Consider the following 17826-nt stretch of genomic DNA (forward strand, 5'->3'; position numbering starts at 1 on the left):
AACTGGGGCTGTGTTGAGGTGGGGTTAAGGCGAGCAGGGCCATTGCCATCTGAAAGCCTGCTGTGAGGAAGGCAACTACACTTGTCCAGACAAGCCGGCCTAGTCCAAGCGTGTGGAAGTCACAGGGAGTCAGCCAGTTTTCCCAAAGGTCTCAGAGCGGCCAGACGATGACCTAGGCTGCCTGAGGGAAGGTGAGGGTCCGAATGAAGCGGAGGCAAGACCAACTACCATTTATAAGCGTCACAGCCCCATTTCAAGGTGGAAGTTACCAGCCCCACTTTGTCCAAGATGAGAAGGCGCCCAAGGTCCAGAGCTACCGGCTTAACACCTCCTGGCCCCCCACCTCCTGGCCCCCCACCTCCTGGCCCCCCACCTCCTGGCCCCCCACCTCCGCACGAGTCTCCGGGGCCTGTCCATTCGCTTCCACTCTGGAGGAGGGTGGGCCTTGGGTCACCTCGCTTCCTGATTGGTTAGTTACGCCGATTGGCAGGCATACCCCCCTCCCCCGCCCCCGACTGCGGCTGCGCCAACCGGGAGGCTGAACATGGCGGAGGCGGGAAAAGAGCACGCAGGCCTCGGGCTCCCGGGAGGAGGCTCGGCACAATGGCCTCTCCAGCGGTATGGCCGCTTCATGCCCTCGGGCACTGGAGAGCCGCCTGGGCCTGGCCAGGAAGCTGGGACAGCGTCTTCCCCCACGTGGAAGGTGAGGCCTGAGGTCTGGAAGGGCCGGGAGGCTCTCAGCCCCGGCAGCGAGGGAGGGAAGGCTGTGGCCTGGTCCGCGACTGCCTCGCCGACTGGAGGAGAGGTCTGACAGGGATGGTCAGCCAACAGCTAACGTAGGAAATATGTACAACGATTGAAACCCAGTACATTCTCAAAGTAATTATGCAAGGGAGTAGTAAACAGTCATATATTCGACAGATATTTACTGAGCATCAGTTATGTGTTAGATTTTATTCAGGGTGCTGGGAGATGTATATCAGTGAACAAAGTAAAAATAATCCCTAGCCTCGTTTGTTTTTAGTCTAGTGGAGGACATAGTATTAATGCAGATACTGTATAATCATGTAAACCAGTTTCACATCCCTTATGTGGAAGGGAGGGTCGAATAGTATTTAACCAAGTTGTCTGTCTTCAGGCAGTCAAACATCACACAGAGGAAGGACTAAATTTGAATCCTAGCTTTGCCACTGAGTTTCTGTGACCTTGGTTAAGTTACTTATCCTCTCTGTACCTTATTTACATGTTTAAATAGGGATAATAATAGTATCTACTTGGTAGGATTGTTGTGAGTTATATATATTAACTAAGTATATTAACTTAGTTAATATATATAAATCACCTGGAACAGTGCCCCTGTATAAAGTTATATTAGGGTTAACTGATATTATCCTTTTTCCCCCCAGTTTGTCCTGGTGATATGTTTTAATGCCATGAGTTGCTGATCATCCAGTTCCTTTTGGTCTGGCTTGGCTATTGGATGTAGACCTTGGGGTTTTGGATTGTGCATGTGTGTGTATGTTGGTGTGGTTTGGGCAGCAGTAGGTAGGAGAAAAGTAAAAGAAAGAGAACAGATATTCCAGGTAGAGGATGCAACATGTGCAAAGGCTCTGCATCTGGAAAACCTCAGCATGTGTAATGTACAGACAAAAAGAGTAAGGCTGGTGCTTAGAGAACATGGGATGAGGCTGTGTGGAGAGGCAGGAGCCTTATGAACAATGTCCTAAAACAAATAGGAAGCCACTGAGGGTTTTAAGTTAGAGCATTTTCATCTTTGAAAGATCACTCTGGTTTAAGTGTGGAGATAGAATTGGAGAGGAGTATGAGAAGAATCAGGAACGTCACTTAATGCTTTTGCAGCGTGGTGGGCACGAGATGATAAGGACTGAGATGGGAGCGCAAGGGTGGGAGGATGGTGGTAGAGATGGGGAGACAGGGCATGTTAAAGTTATATTTCGGGGGCCAAAATGACAAGACTTGGAGATTGATTGGCTATGAGTGGTGAGAGTAAATAACTTCTGGGTTTCTGGCAGCAGCAACTGGGTTGGGAAACATTCGAGGAGCGACAGTGAAGGAAAGAGCCAAGACTTCAGTTTCAGGTGTATTGGATTTAAATGTGTTTATGCAGCATCCAAGTGAAATATTGAATGGATAGTTAGGTGTACTGGGCTAGACTCAGGAGAAATATCTGGGCTGGAGATATAAATGTGTTATCAGCATGAAGGTGTGTCCTCAGTAGGAAGGTGATGTTTATTGTTATGCGATGATATGAGATTCCAGGACCAAGCCCCAAGGTAGGTCAGAACAGGTAGAGGGGACCGAGTCCCTAAAGAAGATTGGCAAGGGACAGAGAATTGGGAGGCAACCAGGAGAAAGCAGGTACATCAAAGCTACAAAAAGTTATTTCAAGAGAGAGAGAACAATTAACTTTGTTGAATGATGCTGTAAGAGTGAAGACTAATGATGACTAAGGGGTGTCCATTGGATTTAGTGACATGAAGGCCCTTAAAGGTCTTTGCCAAGAGACGTTTCAGTGCAGTGAAGGGGGTGGAAGCCAGATAGGGGTGGGCTGAAGAGTGACTAGTAGGTGAGGAAGTGTGGCCAGTGTGTGTGGACGATTCTTCTGAGAGACTTGGCTGTGAATGTGAGTGGAGGTGAGGCATAATGAATTATTCACCAAATTCTAGACTATTAGACCTAAGACCATTAAAAAAAGCATTAGATACTTAGTTGTACTCTTGTGGAACACTGTATCTTGAGAAATTGTATAGGCTGCAAATGCAAAGTGGGGTGAATAAAGAGTTAAGTTGAAGAATGACCAACCTATAGTTGGATCTTGTAAAAAACTGGGGACATTTGAGGACATAATTGATTTTTGAAACTGCCCGACAGGTTCCTTGATACTGTCTCTTAACACCCTTTAAACCCTTTCTCCTCAGGCATCTTTGTTGGGTACATGGCCTCAGATGCAACTGGGTAACTATTACACTCCTATCTTGTAACCCAGAGGCCAGGGACATTTGACCATTCTAAGGAGTTATTACATTTTTTTTGCTTTTCTTTGCAAAGCTCTTCATAATTGCTTATAAGGAGCAGCACTTTTCAACAGTTTTCAAATGTTTGGCATAAAGCCACAGCTACAGTGACAAGAGATGAGGTTGGCTTTAGCAGTGCTTTTGAAAACTGAACATTTGTACCTTCCTTTGAATGTGTGCCGAACTATCCTACCTGCTGTGATCAGTTTCAGCCTAGGTCTGTCGTTTTGGGAGGGAAAAACAAAAGAGAAAACAAGATTCGTTCTATTTCATGTGTTCTGTGACTATTGTGCAATAGTAATGATAAAAGATGAGCCATCTAAAGAACTGCACTAAGTCCCATGTGAATGTCTTATTTTAAAAATATGCGGTATCTGCAGTAAAAAAAAAAATGTGTTAGGTAAAGCATAAAAATATATTGTGGAGAAAAGAATCATTCTGGTCTTTTTTTTCTCTAGGGGACGTTCAAGTTCAACCTTGGTTAAATCTATTTTGAGTTTTTTCATTTTTTCCTGAAATTGTGGTTAGAATCTGATTTCCTGGCACTGTTCTATATAGTTGTTTAATTACAGAGAAGACTTTCATCACAATGGCCACATGCTAAGGCAAAAATGTTGACTGAATAGAAAAAATAAATAGTACAGCAAGTCTTCTAGGACTTCTAAGTCTTAGAAGTCCTAGTTGAGAGGTAAGGTCAAGTCTGAGACATGTATAGACTGGAATGTATGTGTATATTGATTTATTTGTATGAATTGAATTATTTTTAAGAAAAGTTACTATCTATAGATAAGTTAACCACAATTTGGAAGCAAGTAAACTTTTTGTAATACTGTGAAAAATAAGTGAAAAAAAATCAACAGTTTAGAACTATGCTACTCAGACGGCAATGTGCATAGAAATCACTTGGGGATTTTTTTGAAAAATGCAAATTCTGACTTAGTAGGTCTGGTATGGGCAATGAAATTCTCTAGTTCTTTCTAACAAGCTTACAGGTGAGGCTGACGCTGTTGGTTTGAGGACCACACTTTGCAAGGCAAGAGTCTAGAAGACCTTGGATGAAATGGGCAGCCCTATAGTAAAATTAATAAAATGAATTTGTGGAGTTATGGTGAAAGGCAATCAGATTCATAATGAATATGCAAACGTTTTATTAATAGGGTTAATATTTAAACCATCTGTCATTTAAGTGGACTGAGCAAATGAAATACATCTTGAACTTGATTTTAATTCCTTGCATCTGTTAGCCCAGCCTTTCTGAAGGGATTATCAGAATAACAGATTGGTCCATTTTATATATTTTATGGCTGAATGTGATTTAATCTACTAATTTGAGAATAATTTTGAAAGGTGATGTTAATTGCAGGTTGCTTTTAAATTTAAGTTTTACCTCGTTTTTCAGACTCCAAGGATTTCTCAGACACGCCCTAATTGGTTGAACCTGACAACTTATTTTTTTCCTTTCAAAGGGGAAAAAAACCCTTTAATTTTAAAAAAGGGACTTAAAATAATTGCCCTACTTAGAAATTAAGAAATAGAAAATGAAGTTTGTACTTGAAATGAACTTTTAAATGCAGATTCAACATAAGATATACTTTGGATCCTCTTAACAATGTCCTTTTTCCCTTTATATTCCTTATACCTACATGTTACCTAGGATATGATAAGTGTTCAGTAAATGTTTGACTGAGTATATGGTAACTTTTCTGAACTTTTCTTATGAGAGTGTGATATTATGACATGATAGCTACTATTTATTGTTTACTTTGACATATTTCTTACAGCAGCCCTATGAAGCAAATATTGTACCATTTTTATAGATAAGGGAACTAAAACTCAGGTTCAGTGGCTTGCCCAGGAATACAGACATAAGAGAGAATTCAGACCCTGATTTTCATGCCTCTAAAGCTCGTTCCTTTAACCACCATGCTGTTTGTCATAGAAGTGTTAGTATTTCATATGTAGGTGAGGAATTTTGAGATTAACACACAGGGTGAAAATGACAAAAATGATTATAGTTTTTTTTAAGGAAAATTTAAGATTCAGTAAAACCCCAAGAAAATTATTTTTGAAAATAATGAAGTAGTAGTTTTTCTTTGCGTATCTGGTAATTTTTGATTGGATGCCTGATGTTGTGAATTTTACCCGTTTGGGTCAGGATATTTTTGGATTCCTATAAATATTCTTGAGCTTTTTGCTGAGATAAGTTATTTGGAAACAGTTTGATCCTTTCAAGTCTTGCTTTTAAGCTTTGTCAGGTGGGACCAGAGCGACATTTGATCTAGGGATCATGTTTTTCCCACTCCTGAGGCAAAACTCTTCAACATACATACCCTACCCAATGCCCTTAAATTATGATGTTTCTCACTCTGGCTGATAAGAACAGACCCTATTCCCTGCCCTGTGTGAGCATTCAGGATTGTTCCCTTAAGTCTTTTTAGGTGGTTCTTTGCCCAACCTCTGGTCATTTGCTCACACATGGGTGTACACTGAAGATTCAAGGAGGGGTCTGTCTTGGCGCAGCACTCTCCTCTCCAGTGTTCTGGCTTGCAGACTCTAGCCTCCCTGACTTGCACCTGACCTCCCTGGACTTGCAGCTCCCTCCCCTCCTCTCAGGGACAGCTCACCAGGTTCTGCCTGTGTTCCTCCTCCTTGTACTTTGGCCTGGAAGCTTTCTCCAAGAAGTAATCTAGGGCAACGGTAAGGCTCACCTCCTTTGTTTCTGTTATTTCTCAGGAATCATGTCCTTTATTACTTGATATCCAGTGTCTTGAAAACTGTTGTTCCCTCTAATTTGTCCAGTTTTTTAGTTGTTTCAGGTAGGAAGGCAGATTTGGTCCCTGTGACATTATGTTGGCTAGAAGTGGAATTCCTTAGTGGGTCATTTAATTCAGTCCCAGTTTGTCATTTTCCACTTCAGTTCATCAATTCAACAAAAATTATTGTTGTCTACTGGGTACTTGGCATTTAATTAGGCACTGGAGAGGCTATGGAACTGTCCTTGTGTTTCATCACAATCTTAAAGTATTGGGGCACTCGAGCACAGGATTACAGTAGGTAGGGTCTGATTACTAGGGTGGTGTTTCTCAGGGTGTAGTGGGCAGACTACTTTCGACAGTCCCTTGGGGTGCTTGTTGAGGATGCAGATTCATGGTTCTTGCATTAGATCTAATGAATCAGAATCTCTGAGAGTGACTCTGTAGGTGATTCTTATGTACTGCAATCTGTCTTCATGCGCCAATTCTGAAGGAAAGGTGGGGAGAGGGAACAATTGATAAAGTAATACGGATACTATTTAATAAGTTATAATTTATGAAGTATTTTCATAAACCTCTTCCCACTAATTCTCACATTTAAGGTCTCTATTTATATCTTATTATTATTTTATACACAAGAAGCTGAGGCCTGCCAAAGGTTTACATAGGAGAGGAAGAACTGATTCTGAAAGTCTTGTCTTACTCAAGCCATTCTGCTGTACACTGCTGCTTCCTACAATGATCTTTTATGAAGATGTAGGGGAGTCATCAAGAGTTATTTTTCTTTCATGCAGCTTGCTTTTTAAAGAGTTAACAGGTTATATTGCTTTATTAATTAGGATTAAGATTGGCCCTGAATAACAGAAAATGAAAAATAACAATGGATTAAATACGATGAAAGTTTATTATTCACATAACAGTATAGGGGCTGGTATGACACTCCACAGTGTCAGGAAATGAGGATCCTTCTGTTTTGTTCCTCTGCCATGCATGGCCATGGTCTCATAGTCCAAGATAGAACTGATATTCTAGATGGCCTGGTAGAGGAAGCGATATAGAAGTAGACAAAGAAAGGATTCACACCTGCTGTCCCTTAAGGAAGTTTCTGGTAAGTTGTCACATGACACTTTCTCCTGTAGCCAGAACTTAGACCTGTGGTCATCTTAACTGTATGGACAACTGGCATATGTAGTCTGAATTCCACGAGATCATGTGTCCAGCTGAAAATCAGGGGTTCTATTACCATATAAGAAAAAATGGTTATTGGAGAACAAGTGGAAGTCTTCTAAATCTGGAGACTGCTGAGAAATGAAGGCTTGTTCCCGGGGGCCCTGGTTAGAACTCAGAAGGCATTTCTAATAACAATAGCAACAAACAAAAAAACTTACTTTGTACATAATTACTATATGTCAGTACCTAGAATGGTGATTGGCAGATACCCCTCCCCCAAATATTTATTGAATGAATGAATCAAGGTCATTACTTCTAAGTTGCAAACAAAGGATTTGATCCTAAATCTGATTCCAAATAATGTCTTTTTTAAAGTAGTAGTCATTGGTGTTGTTCACCAGGTATACAAAGATTGCATATCCCCAGCATCTTTGAAGTTGTGTGTCATGCGACTGGTTTTGGCCAGTGAAATGTGAGCAGAAATGACCTGTGTCATAGGCAGGAGCTTTAGAGCCAGTGTATGATTTATCTTCATCTTTCTCTTTGCTACAGTGTTGCAGGTATTGGCTGCCCTATCAGGGTAGGTCCTATAGTGAGAATGATAGGCAGTGTGAGGTAGAGTGGGAAGACAGGTAGAAGGAAGATGCATAGGTAGTGTGAGTGAGAAATAAAACCTTTGCTTTGGGGGGTTGTTAATTTCTATAGCATACTCGAGCCTACATCTGACTGATACAGAAATAATTTTTATAATTGTGGTTATATTTAATGAATTATATGTCACATACAGTGTATATTGTAGATTGCTTAGGCTTTTGAGGAAGAAACTTCTAACAGATGTTCTAACATTTTTTTCCTATGACAAAATCATCACTTGTTCCAAAGCACCAGATTATGAATATGTATTTCCAACTCTATTCTTCAGTAACCAAAAGGTTAATTTTATTATGTAACAGACATAGTTTCCATAGAGGCTATGGCTTGTTTGCATAACATGATTTAAGGTAGATTTTATCTAGACAATTATAGTGAAGATTTTTTTTTTTCAGTTTTGTGGTTGACGGAGTCTAAGAAGTTATAGTTTAAAACAAGGCCTGAGAAAATTAAAATTCATTCATATTTAGGATTTGTTCTCTGCCTGCTCGGTGCTGGACACTATTCAGGGCTCTGTTTAGAGATGATTAAGGCATCACCATCAGAACATCTAGCCATTAAGCTCAAGTAACCTGCTCATTTGGAATCTAGGGTGCTTTTCACCTAAAAAATGACAACATGGCATCCGAGAAATAAATTAGGATGTTTCTTGAACTCAGATTTAGAAATACAGTTTGGATATTGGAACTGTTATGGGCATAAATGAGCCTTGTTTGTGAATAAATAGGAGATAGTGATGATGGAGAGACCAAGGCAGGTTGAGTTGCAGAGACCTCAGGTAGGGGTGTGTGTGGGGAGGGCACTGCTTTCTGGCATGTTTGGTGATTTTTATAGGATTTATTAGTTTTGGAGATTTTCAAGAATTTTTAAACATATTAGAGAAATGTCTTTTGTTTTATAGAAAGAACAGTAACCAGAAGGGCCTTGATTGGTAATCGGGACGTAAAGAACTTATTCCTCTGCTGCTTGGGAGGTATTTTGAGTAAATACATTAACTCCAATAGCTTGGTTTAAGAGGATTAGATAATTTCATGATCATTAATCTTATTTGGGTATATGCGGTAAAAGAAGGGGAATCACATCTCATGCTCTTAGGCATGAGATGATATTTTTAGATTCTAAAGAAAAAAACTCCCCAGGTATATGTAATTACTTTTTTTTGGTTTGGGTGTTAATGGTGTTTATCATTATTTTTATTGTTAACACTTTGCATTTCTGTGAAACATCAAAAGCAAAATACTGAATTTTACAATTTGGTAATGGGTATGTAGCAGGACCACTTTCATTAGCATAATATATCCTACAAGTTAGTTGAGATAATTTATGAGGTTCTTTAGCTACCAAGAGTAAGTGAGGAGGCAGCTAATAGCCTACTTAACAATTTTGCATATTTTTCGTATTTTATGATGCATAAATCAGCAGTTTGGGCCAACATATAGAGCTGTGACACTTTCCAAGGGATCTTAAGAGCAGGAAAAAACTCAAGTACGTAATTGAATTTGTCACATCTGACAAGTAACACTACTTTAGCTTTTCATGTAGATATAATTTACTTTAAGGTAAGTACATTTGAAATACTTTTCTATATTTTCATATGTTTCTTTTAACCTTTTTCCTAACTAATTTTAGGTTAGTCCTGTAATACAGTCTTGCACAAATGCATGAATATAAAATAGGAGAAGGCTCTCTGATAATTTAACCAATGTATAAGCTGTGCCTGAAAAGCCTGCTTGTGATAGGCAGGCTCTATATCTCAGTGTGTGCTGCTGTGTTGATGGCAAAATACCACAATAGCCAGAGGTCAGGTTGATGTAAGTCTTTCTTTCCCCAGTTTTATTGAGCTGTAATTGACATTTAACACTGTATAAGTTTGAGATGTACAACATAATGATTCGATATATGTATATATTGAGAAATGATTGCCACAAGAAGTTTAGTTAACACCTGTCACCTCACATAGTTAGAATTTTTTTTCCCTTGTGGTAAAACTTTTAAAATCTACTTTGAGCAACTTTCAGATATACAATACAGTATTGTTAGCTATAGTCATGATGTTGTATATTACACCTGCAGAAGTTATTTATCATATAACTGGAAGTTTGTACCTTTTGGCCACCTCCACCGTTTTGCCCACCCCCTGCCTCTGTTTTCCACCAATGTGTCCCATTGCTATGAACTTGTTTTTTTTTTAATTGCACATATAAGTGAGATCATCCATCCTTTGTCTTTCTCTGACTTATTCCACGCAGCATAATGACCTCAGGGTTCATTCATGTTATCACAGATGGCAGGATTTCTTGTTTTGTTTTGTTTTTTAATGGCCCAGTAATATTCCATTGTGTGTGTGTGTATTTTCTTTATCCATTCAAATCTGTTGATGGACACTTAGATTGTTTCCATGTTGTGTCTATTGCAAATAATGCTGCAGTGAACATGGAGATACAGATATCTCTTTGAAATGGTGATTTTATTTCCATCGGATGTATACCCAGAAGTGGAATTGATGAACCATATGGTAGTTCTACTTTTAACTTTTCTTTAGGAAACTCGAAACTGTTTTCCATGGTGGCTGTAACAGTTTACATTCCCACCAGCAGTACACAAGGGTTCCCTTTTCTCTACATCCTCACCAACACTTGTTACCTCTTGTCTTTTTGGTAATAGCCATTCTGACAAGTGAGGTGATATCTCATTGTGATTTAGGTTTGTATTTCCCTGATGATTTAATAATGTTGAGCACCATTTCATGTACCTGTTGGCCATTTGAACATGTTCTTTAGAAAAATGTCTTTTCAGGTTTTTTGCCCATTTTTGAATTGGATTACTTGCTTTTTTGCTATTGATTTGTATAAGTTCCTTATTTTTTTGAACATTAACCTCATGTAAGATAGGTGGTTTGCAAGTACTTTTATCCATTCCATAGCTTGTCTTTTCATTTTGCTGGTTGTTTCTTTTGATGTGCAGAAGCTTATTGGTTTGATGTAGTCCCACTTGTTTATTTCTGCTTTTGTTGCTTGCACTTTAGGTGTTATATCCCCCCGCCCCCCAAAAAAAGTCACTGCTGAGATCAATGTCAAGGAGTTTTTCCCTTTGTTTTCTTCTAGAAGTTTTATGGTATCAGGTCTTCCATTGAAGTCTTTAATTCATTTTGAGTTAAATTTGTGAGTGATGTTAAGATAGAGGTCTAGCTTCATTCTTTTGCATGTGAATATCCAGTTTTCCCAGTACCATTTATTGAAGAGATTGTCTTCTCCATAGAGTATTCTTGGTTCCCTTGTCAAATATTAGTTGATGTGTATATACATGGGTTTATTTCTGGATTCTCCATTCTGTTCCATTGGTCTATGTGTCTGTTTTTTTTGCCAGTACAATAATACTATTTTGATGACCTAAATCTTAAGCCCCATTTAGGTTAGTAACTAGAAAGAAAAGAAGATATGAATGTGATATATGTTCTGACACCTTAAAATAATCTTTTTCTGTGAAGACTTTGTCATTAAAAATAACTTTTTTTGAGTTTTCTGTATTGTGCTAATGTGAACATTCCAGTAAAATGCTAAATTATCACCATTAAAAATATTTCCCAAGAGCCAGAAATAAGTAATTTTCCCCCTCAGATTCTTGGATTATATTAGGCATTATGATATTTGGGATTTCTCAGAAGAGTTAGGATATTTCACATAGCATCCTGTATAGTGAGCTGAATGCTTTTCTTACCTTTGCTTCTGCTTAGTCAACGAAAAAGCCTTATGTAAAACTTTTTGATTATGCTTGAGTTTCTTTATAATAAAGATAGAATAGTATAGTAAACCCACATGTAAGTATCAACAGCTTCAACAATTACCAACTCATGGCTGGTCTGGCTTCATTGATACCTTATCCATGTCGATCATGTTGTTTTGAAGCAAATCTCAGCCAGCATACCATTTCATCAACTATTTTAGTTCATATCTCTAAAAGATAAGAACTTAAAAAAAAACACAATGTCGTAATACCATTTTTACCCTAAAAAAACCAGTTCCTTAATGTTATCAAATAGTCAGTGCTCAAATTTCTAATAGTCTCATAAGTTTCATAATTCTTTTAAACAGAACCATACATGGTGATTGATTAGTATTTCTTTTAATCTTTAAGGTTTCTTACATGTGTTTCCCTGATCCACCTCTCTTCCTTCCTTGCAACCGAGTTCTGAAGAGTTTTTGACAGTAGGATTTTCCTGACTGCATTTCTGTGGTGCAGTTAATGTGATCCTTTGTCCTCTGTATTTCTTGTGAATTGACAGCTGAATCTAGAGGCTTGATCAAGTTCAGGTTGAGTTTCTTGTTTGGGGTTTGTTTTTTTTTTTTTGCCAGACTACTTAGTAGGTGGTTTGGTCTTCCTATCGGAAGCATGTATTGCCTGTTTATCTCTCTGTGGAGTTGCAGCTATGGAAGCACAATGCTTAGAGCCATTTGATTAATTAGGAGTTGCAAAAATGTTGATATTCTAATTTTATCATTTTCCTCCATTTATTATCTGGAATATAAAATATTTTATATTCTTTACAAAAGTAAAGAAAAATGTCCTCCTCTCCACTAGAGTTTACCTGCAGGTCAGTTTGTATAGGTGAGGTAGAATGAATGCTTGATTCTTTGCCTTCATTTACTAAAAAAAATGAGTTTGTTTTCCAGAATCTTCTGGTGTTGGAAAGTGACTTTTTTTTTTTTTTTAAGCCTGGAAGCTTTTGAGATCTTTATCCTTTCAATTTAGAACTTTTATCAGGATGTGTCTAGTTGTTGATGCCCGCTTCCCCATCAAAGCCTATAACTTGAACCTTTCTATCTTCTGTCTCATATCTTTCTGCAGTTGTGGAATAGTTCTTCTGCTATTTGTTTAATCATTGCCTTTACTCAAGTCTGTTTCTCCCCTTCCACTTTAGCTCCTGTTATTAACATTTGTTCTCCTGGGGCTGAGTCTTTGCTCTGCATTATCTTGTACACATGATTTCTTCTTTGTAGTTATGTTCTGTGTTTCTGAATATTTCTCCTACTTGATCTTTCAGATCATTAACCTGGTCTCAACAGTATGCATCCAGTTCTTCAGTTAAAGTATTGAGTTTTTATATTTATGAAGCATGTTTTTAGCTCCAAGGCTCCTTAAGTGCTCTTAATGATAATTACAAGTATTATTATTTTTTGGTTCAAGCTATTGTTGATCTCCTCTGGCAGTGTTGTTGTTCTAGAAGCCACCTGTTCTGGGTTTTCTGTTTGTTTTTATTGCTTTAGCCTCTGTGGTATGTTGTTATTTTCCTGTACCTAACTTATGGCTCTTCTCAAGTCCAACATACCTTAAGTGTTAAGTGTTGGGAGGTTCATGAGTCTCAGTCTTCTAGGTCTTCTGTAGAGGAGTAGAAAGGATTCAGCTAAGTAAGTTGCCCAGATTCACTATGACTCCTTAGAGGCTAGGATACCAGTAGGAATTTCAGAATACACAGGCTGGTCTTCTTGGGGTGGGGGTGGGGGTGGGGTCTGACCAATTTCTACCGGCTACGCTCTCTCCCAAGAATTGGGGCATTGCTGCCTTTGCGCTAGGGCTACTTGCTTAGGCTCAGGCCTCCATTCTCTTCCGGGGCAAAACATAACAGCTCTTTTCATCTGAATCCTGAGACCTCAACCCACTTGGATGCTGATTTTAATAACTGCTCAAGGAAAGGTAATTGGTATTTGGATTGGATTTGGGAAGGGAAGACTGCAGGGATGCAATCAAATTACATTTTTCTTGATCCTGTTGGAAAGCTTAAATTAGACATTTTCAAACTGAGCATACCATAAAGATCTTTTAAATGAAATATTGCAACAAATATATGAAAAATATTAACTGTGGAATTCCCAGATACTTGGTTAACCTTCTCATGCCTTCAAGTCTTTGCTCAAGCCTCACCTTAGTGATGCCCGCTAACCACCCTATTTATACTGTTATACTGTTTTTTTATATTTAGCTAAATGTTTGAACTTTGCTTCTTTGGTTAGAGGCTGATATTTTATGTAATTGATTTCTCTTTAATAAGTGATTTTAAGAAATAAAACTGAAAATCTCCAAAGATACAATTTAGGCAACTAATGATGAAATTGCTGATATGTTTTATTCTCCTTATTGTTATTTAGTTTGGAAACATTTAACAGTTTTAAAAGAATAATATTTTAATATTAAAGGTATTATTCAAATTTAGAAAAATATTTTGAGTGTGAACTAAAATTTACACTTGCCAAAGAAAAATGTTCCATAGTGTTGCTTGCACTTCCGTTGTTTTAAAATTTTAAACACAAATATAAATGCCACAAAGAAGGTCCCATAAAATGACAGCATTGTTGTAACTCAAGTTCTGTTACTTGGCCTTTACAATCCCTGTGCTATCGTTGTTTATTTTGAATCTATGGTTTAAATGCAGAAGAATGTCATACCACAGGGTTGAAGTGAAGTTCATCCTAAGAAAAGTTTTGAAACAAAAACTTTGCGTTAAGCAAGTTTGAAGTATGTCAAAACCTTGTGAGCTTCTCTTGAAACAGATGTATGTGGTTAAGTCTGCATGTATGTAGGCCAGCTTTATAACTGGGAGTTTTCCAAATGAATGTGTATGTAGAAAAAAAAGTTTATTAAAGAATGAATAATAAAAATCTGATAATCTGAAGTGTATGTATATATGTATTATTTAAACTCAGCGGTAACTGTAGCAATTGTTTAGAACATAGATCAACAAAAGTTTTTTTCAGGGAGGGGTATTTCATCAGTGACATTGATTAGAATTGCTAGCACATGGTGTTAATAAAAAGCATCTGCTTTTTAGTCAGGTTGACTATTGTTTATAAATTTTTGACAGTGCAGTCCCTTATTGCCTGCACCAGGGTTGACTCCTCCCACTATCCCACCCTTAGTATGCCACTAATTATATTTATTGTTTACTGTTGTCTAGACCCTTGCCCTGCATCCCATTGCACGTTATTAGCTCAATGAGGGCAGCTAATGTTTTATTCAATGATGTATCCCATCTAAAAAAAATGCTTGGCATCTGTTAGGTGCCCATTAAATATTTGTTGAATAAACAAGTGAATCAACAAAGTTCAAGGTCAGGGACATTCCCTTCTATGTTTTTTTTTTTCTTTCCCAAACATTTATAAGAGAAATCAGTACATAGTGGATACTTCGTTAATGTTAACTGACTGACTTAAATGCTTGGTATATGGTCTCTTATTTTTGGACCTTTGTGTTTCCACATGAATTCTAGAATCAGCTTGTTAATTTCTACAAAAGTGTTTAGAATTTTGATTATTACTGCTGTAACAAATTGCCACAAACTTAGTGGCTTAAAAAAAAAAACACCCAAACTTAGTTTGCTTACACTTTGCTTACAGTTCTGGAGGTCAGAAGTCTAAAGTAGGTCTTATGAGGGTAAAATCAAGGTGTCAGCAGGGCTGCATTCCTTCTGGAGGCTTTAGGGGAAAATCTGTTTCTTGCCTGTTCCAGCTTCTAGAGGCCACCTGAATTCCTTGCCTTGTGCCACCCTTCCATCTTTTTTTTTTTAAGAACTTTTATTGAGATACAGTTAACAGACAATAAACAGCATATATTTAGAGTATACAATTTGGTATCCCAATCTCCCAACTCATTCCCCCCCCAACCCTCCCCGCTTTCTCCACTTGGTGTCCATATGTTTGTTCTCCACATCTGTGTCTCTATTTCTGCCTTGCATTTCCTCTTTCATAGTTGTTAGCATTTGCCTTATGTATTGAGGTGTTCCTATATTGGGTGCATATATAATTGTTATCTCCTCTTCTTGGATTGATCCCTTGATCTTTATGTAGTGTCCTTTCTTGTCTCTTGTAACATTTTTAATTTTAAAATCTATTTTATCTGATATGAGTATTGCTACTCCAGCTCTCTTTTGATTTCCATTTGCATGGAATATCTTTTTCCATCCCCTCACTTTCAGTCTGTATGTGTCCCTAGGTCTGAAGTGGGTCTCTTGGAGACAGCATATATATGGGTCTTGTTCTGTATCCTTTCAGCCAGTCTGTGTCTTTTGGTTGGTGCATTTAGGCCATTTACATTCAAGGTAATTATTGATGTGTATGTTCCTATTACCATTTTCTTAATTGTTTTGTTTTTGTTTTTGTAGGTCCTTTTCTTCTCTTATGTTTCCTGCTTAGAGAAGTTCCTTTAGCATTTGTTGTAGGGCTGGTTTGGTGGTGCTGAATTCTCTTAGCTGTTGCTTGTCTGGAAAGCTTTTGATTTCTCCTTCGAATCTGAATGAGATCCTTGCTGGGTAGAGTATTCTTGGCTGTAGGTTCTTCCTTTTCATCACTTTAAATATATCATGCCACTCCCTTCTTGCGTGCAGAGTTTCTGCTGAGAAGTCAGCTGTTACCCTTATGGGAGTTCCCTTGTATGTTATTTGTCGTTTTTCCCTTATTGCTTTTAATAACATTTCTCTGTCTTTAATTTTTGTCAGTTTGACTACTATATGTTTTGGCATGTTTCTTCTTGGGTTTATCTTGCCTGAGACTCTCTGAGCTTCCTGGACTTGGGTAGCTATTTCCTTTCCCATGTTAGGGAAGTTTTCAACTATAATCTCTTCCAATATTTTCTCAGATCCTTTCTCTCTCTCGTCACCTTCTGGGATGCCTATAATGTGAATGTTGGTGTGTTTAACATTGTCCCAGAGGTATCTTAAGCTGTCTTCAGTTCTTTTCATTCTTTTTTCTGTATTCTTTTCCACATCAGTGATTATCACCATTCTGTCTTCCAGGTCACTTATTCGCCCTTCTGCCTCAGTTAATCTGCTATTGGTTCCTTCTAGTGTATTTTTCATTTCATTTATTGTGTTGCATATCTCTGTTTGTTTGTTCTTTAATTCTTCTAGGTCTTTGGTAAACTTTTCGACCTTTGCATCCAGTCTTTTTTCAAAGTCCTGGATCATCTTCACTATCATTATTCTGAATTCTTTTTCTGTAAAGGTGCCTATCTCCTCTTCATTTAGTTGTTTTTCTGGGGTTTTATCCTGTCCCTTCATCTTGTACAAAGTCCTCTGCTTTTACATTTTCTCTGTCTTTCTGTGGCTGTGGTTTTCATTTCCACAAGATGAAATACTGCTGATACTGCTTGATACTGCTATCTGCCCTCTTGTGGAGGAAGCTATCCCACCCTTTCATCTTTAAAGCTAGCAGTCACATTTCCTTCTTTGACTCTGACTCTTCTGCCTCCTTCTTTTCCTTATAGGGACCCTTAGGATTCCATTGGGCCCATTTGGATAATCCAGGATACTCTCCTAGTCTCAAGATTCTTAACTTAATCACTTCTGCAAATCCTCTTTGCCATGTAAGATAAGATATTCACAGGTTCCATGGATAAAAACAGGAACCTTTGAGTGGGGATTATTATTCTGCCTACTTCAGCATCTTAATATTAACTTCCTATCTGTGAACAAAGTATCTCTCTCCATATAATTACTATATATTAAATTTCTGTCAGTTTTTAGTGTGCAGATCTTTCACTTCTTTTGTTATACTTATCTCTAAATGTGTCATGTTTTTCATGCTGTTGTAAATTTTGATGTTTTTAAAATTCCAAATTCCAATTGTTCTTTACTAGTTCATATAAATTTAGTTTTCATTTATCTGTCTTGTATCCTGCTATCATTCTAAAATTCATTTACTAGTTCTAGGGAAATAAATTGGATTTTCTGTATAAATGATCATGTTGTCTGTGAATTAAGACAGTTTTTCTTCTTCCTTTCCAATCTGGGTGCTTCTTATTTCCTTTTCTTGCCTAATTACAATGTTTAGAACTTCCAGTACAGTGTTGAATAGAAGTGATGACATTCTAGTCTTGTTCTTTACCTTAGAGAGAAAACTTTCAGTCTTTCACTACTAAGTATGATGTTAACCATAGTTTTTTCATAAGATGCCCTTCATCAACTTGAGGAAGTTCCTTCTATTCCTGGTTTGCTGATTTTCCTTTTTTTTTTTGGCAGGAATGGATGTTGAATTTTGTCAAATGCCTTTTGTATATTCTTTCATCTATTGAGGTGGTCCTGTGATTTTTCTTTTTTTAGTTTGTTAACATGGTGAATTGCATTTAGTTCAAAGTACTTCCTGATTTCTCTCTTAATTTCTTATTTACCCATGGGTTATTTAGAAGTACATTATTTAGTTTCAAAATATTTGGGAACTTTTTCAGAGATC

General features: G+C 37.7%; 1 protein-coding gene across 2 annotated transcripts in view; it reads left to right on the forward strand.

The window, feature by feature from the left end:
* Positions 1–540: 540 nt before the first annotated feature.
* The window catches only part of REC114 (REC114 meiotic recombination protein), a 109039-nt gene continuing 91753 nt past the window's right edge, over positions 541–17826 (forward strand). The window contains exon 1 of one of the 2 annotated variants that reach the window (XM_057723258.1): positions 541–703. In XM_057723258.1, coding sequence (XP_057579241.1) covers positions 545–703 — 159 coding nt within the window. In that variant the 5' untranslated portion in view covers positions 541–544. The remainder of the gene's footprint in view (positions 704–17826) is intronic. The other variant, XM_057723259.1, reaches the window with a different exon arrangement.

This window comes from Hippopotamus amphibius, chromosome 2 (genome assembly GCF_030028045.1).
Source record: "Hippopotamus amphibius kiboko isolate mHipAmp2 chromosome 2, mHipAmp2.hap2, whole genome shotgun sequence".
Classification (NCBI taxonomy): Eukaryota; Metazoa; Chordata; class Mammalia; order Artiodactyla; family Hippopotamidae; genus Hippopotamus; species Hippopotamus amphibius.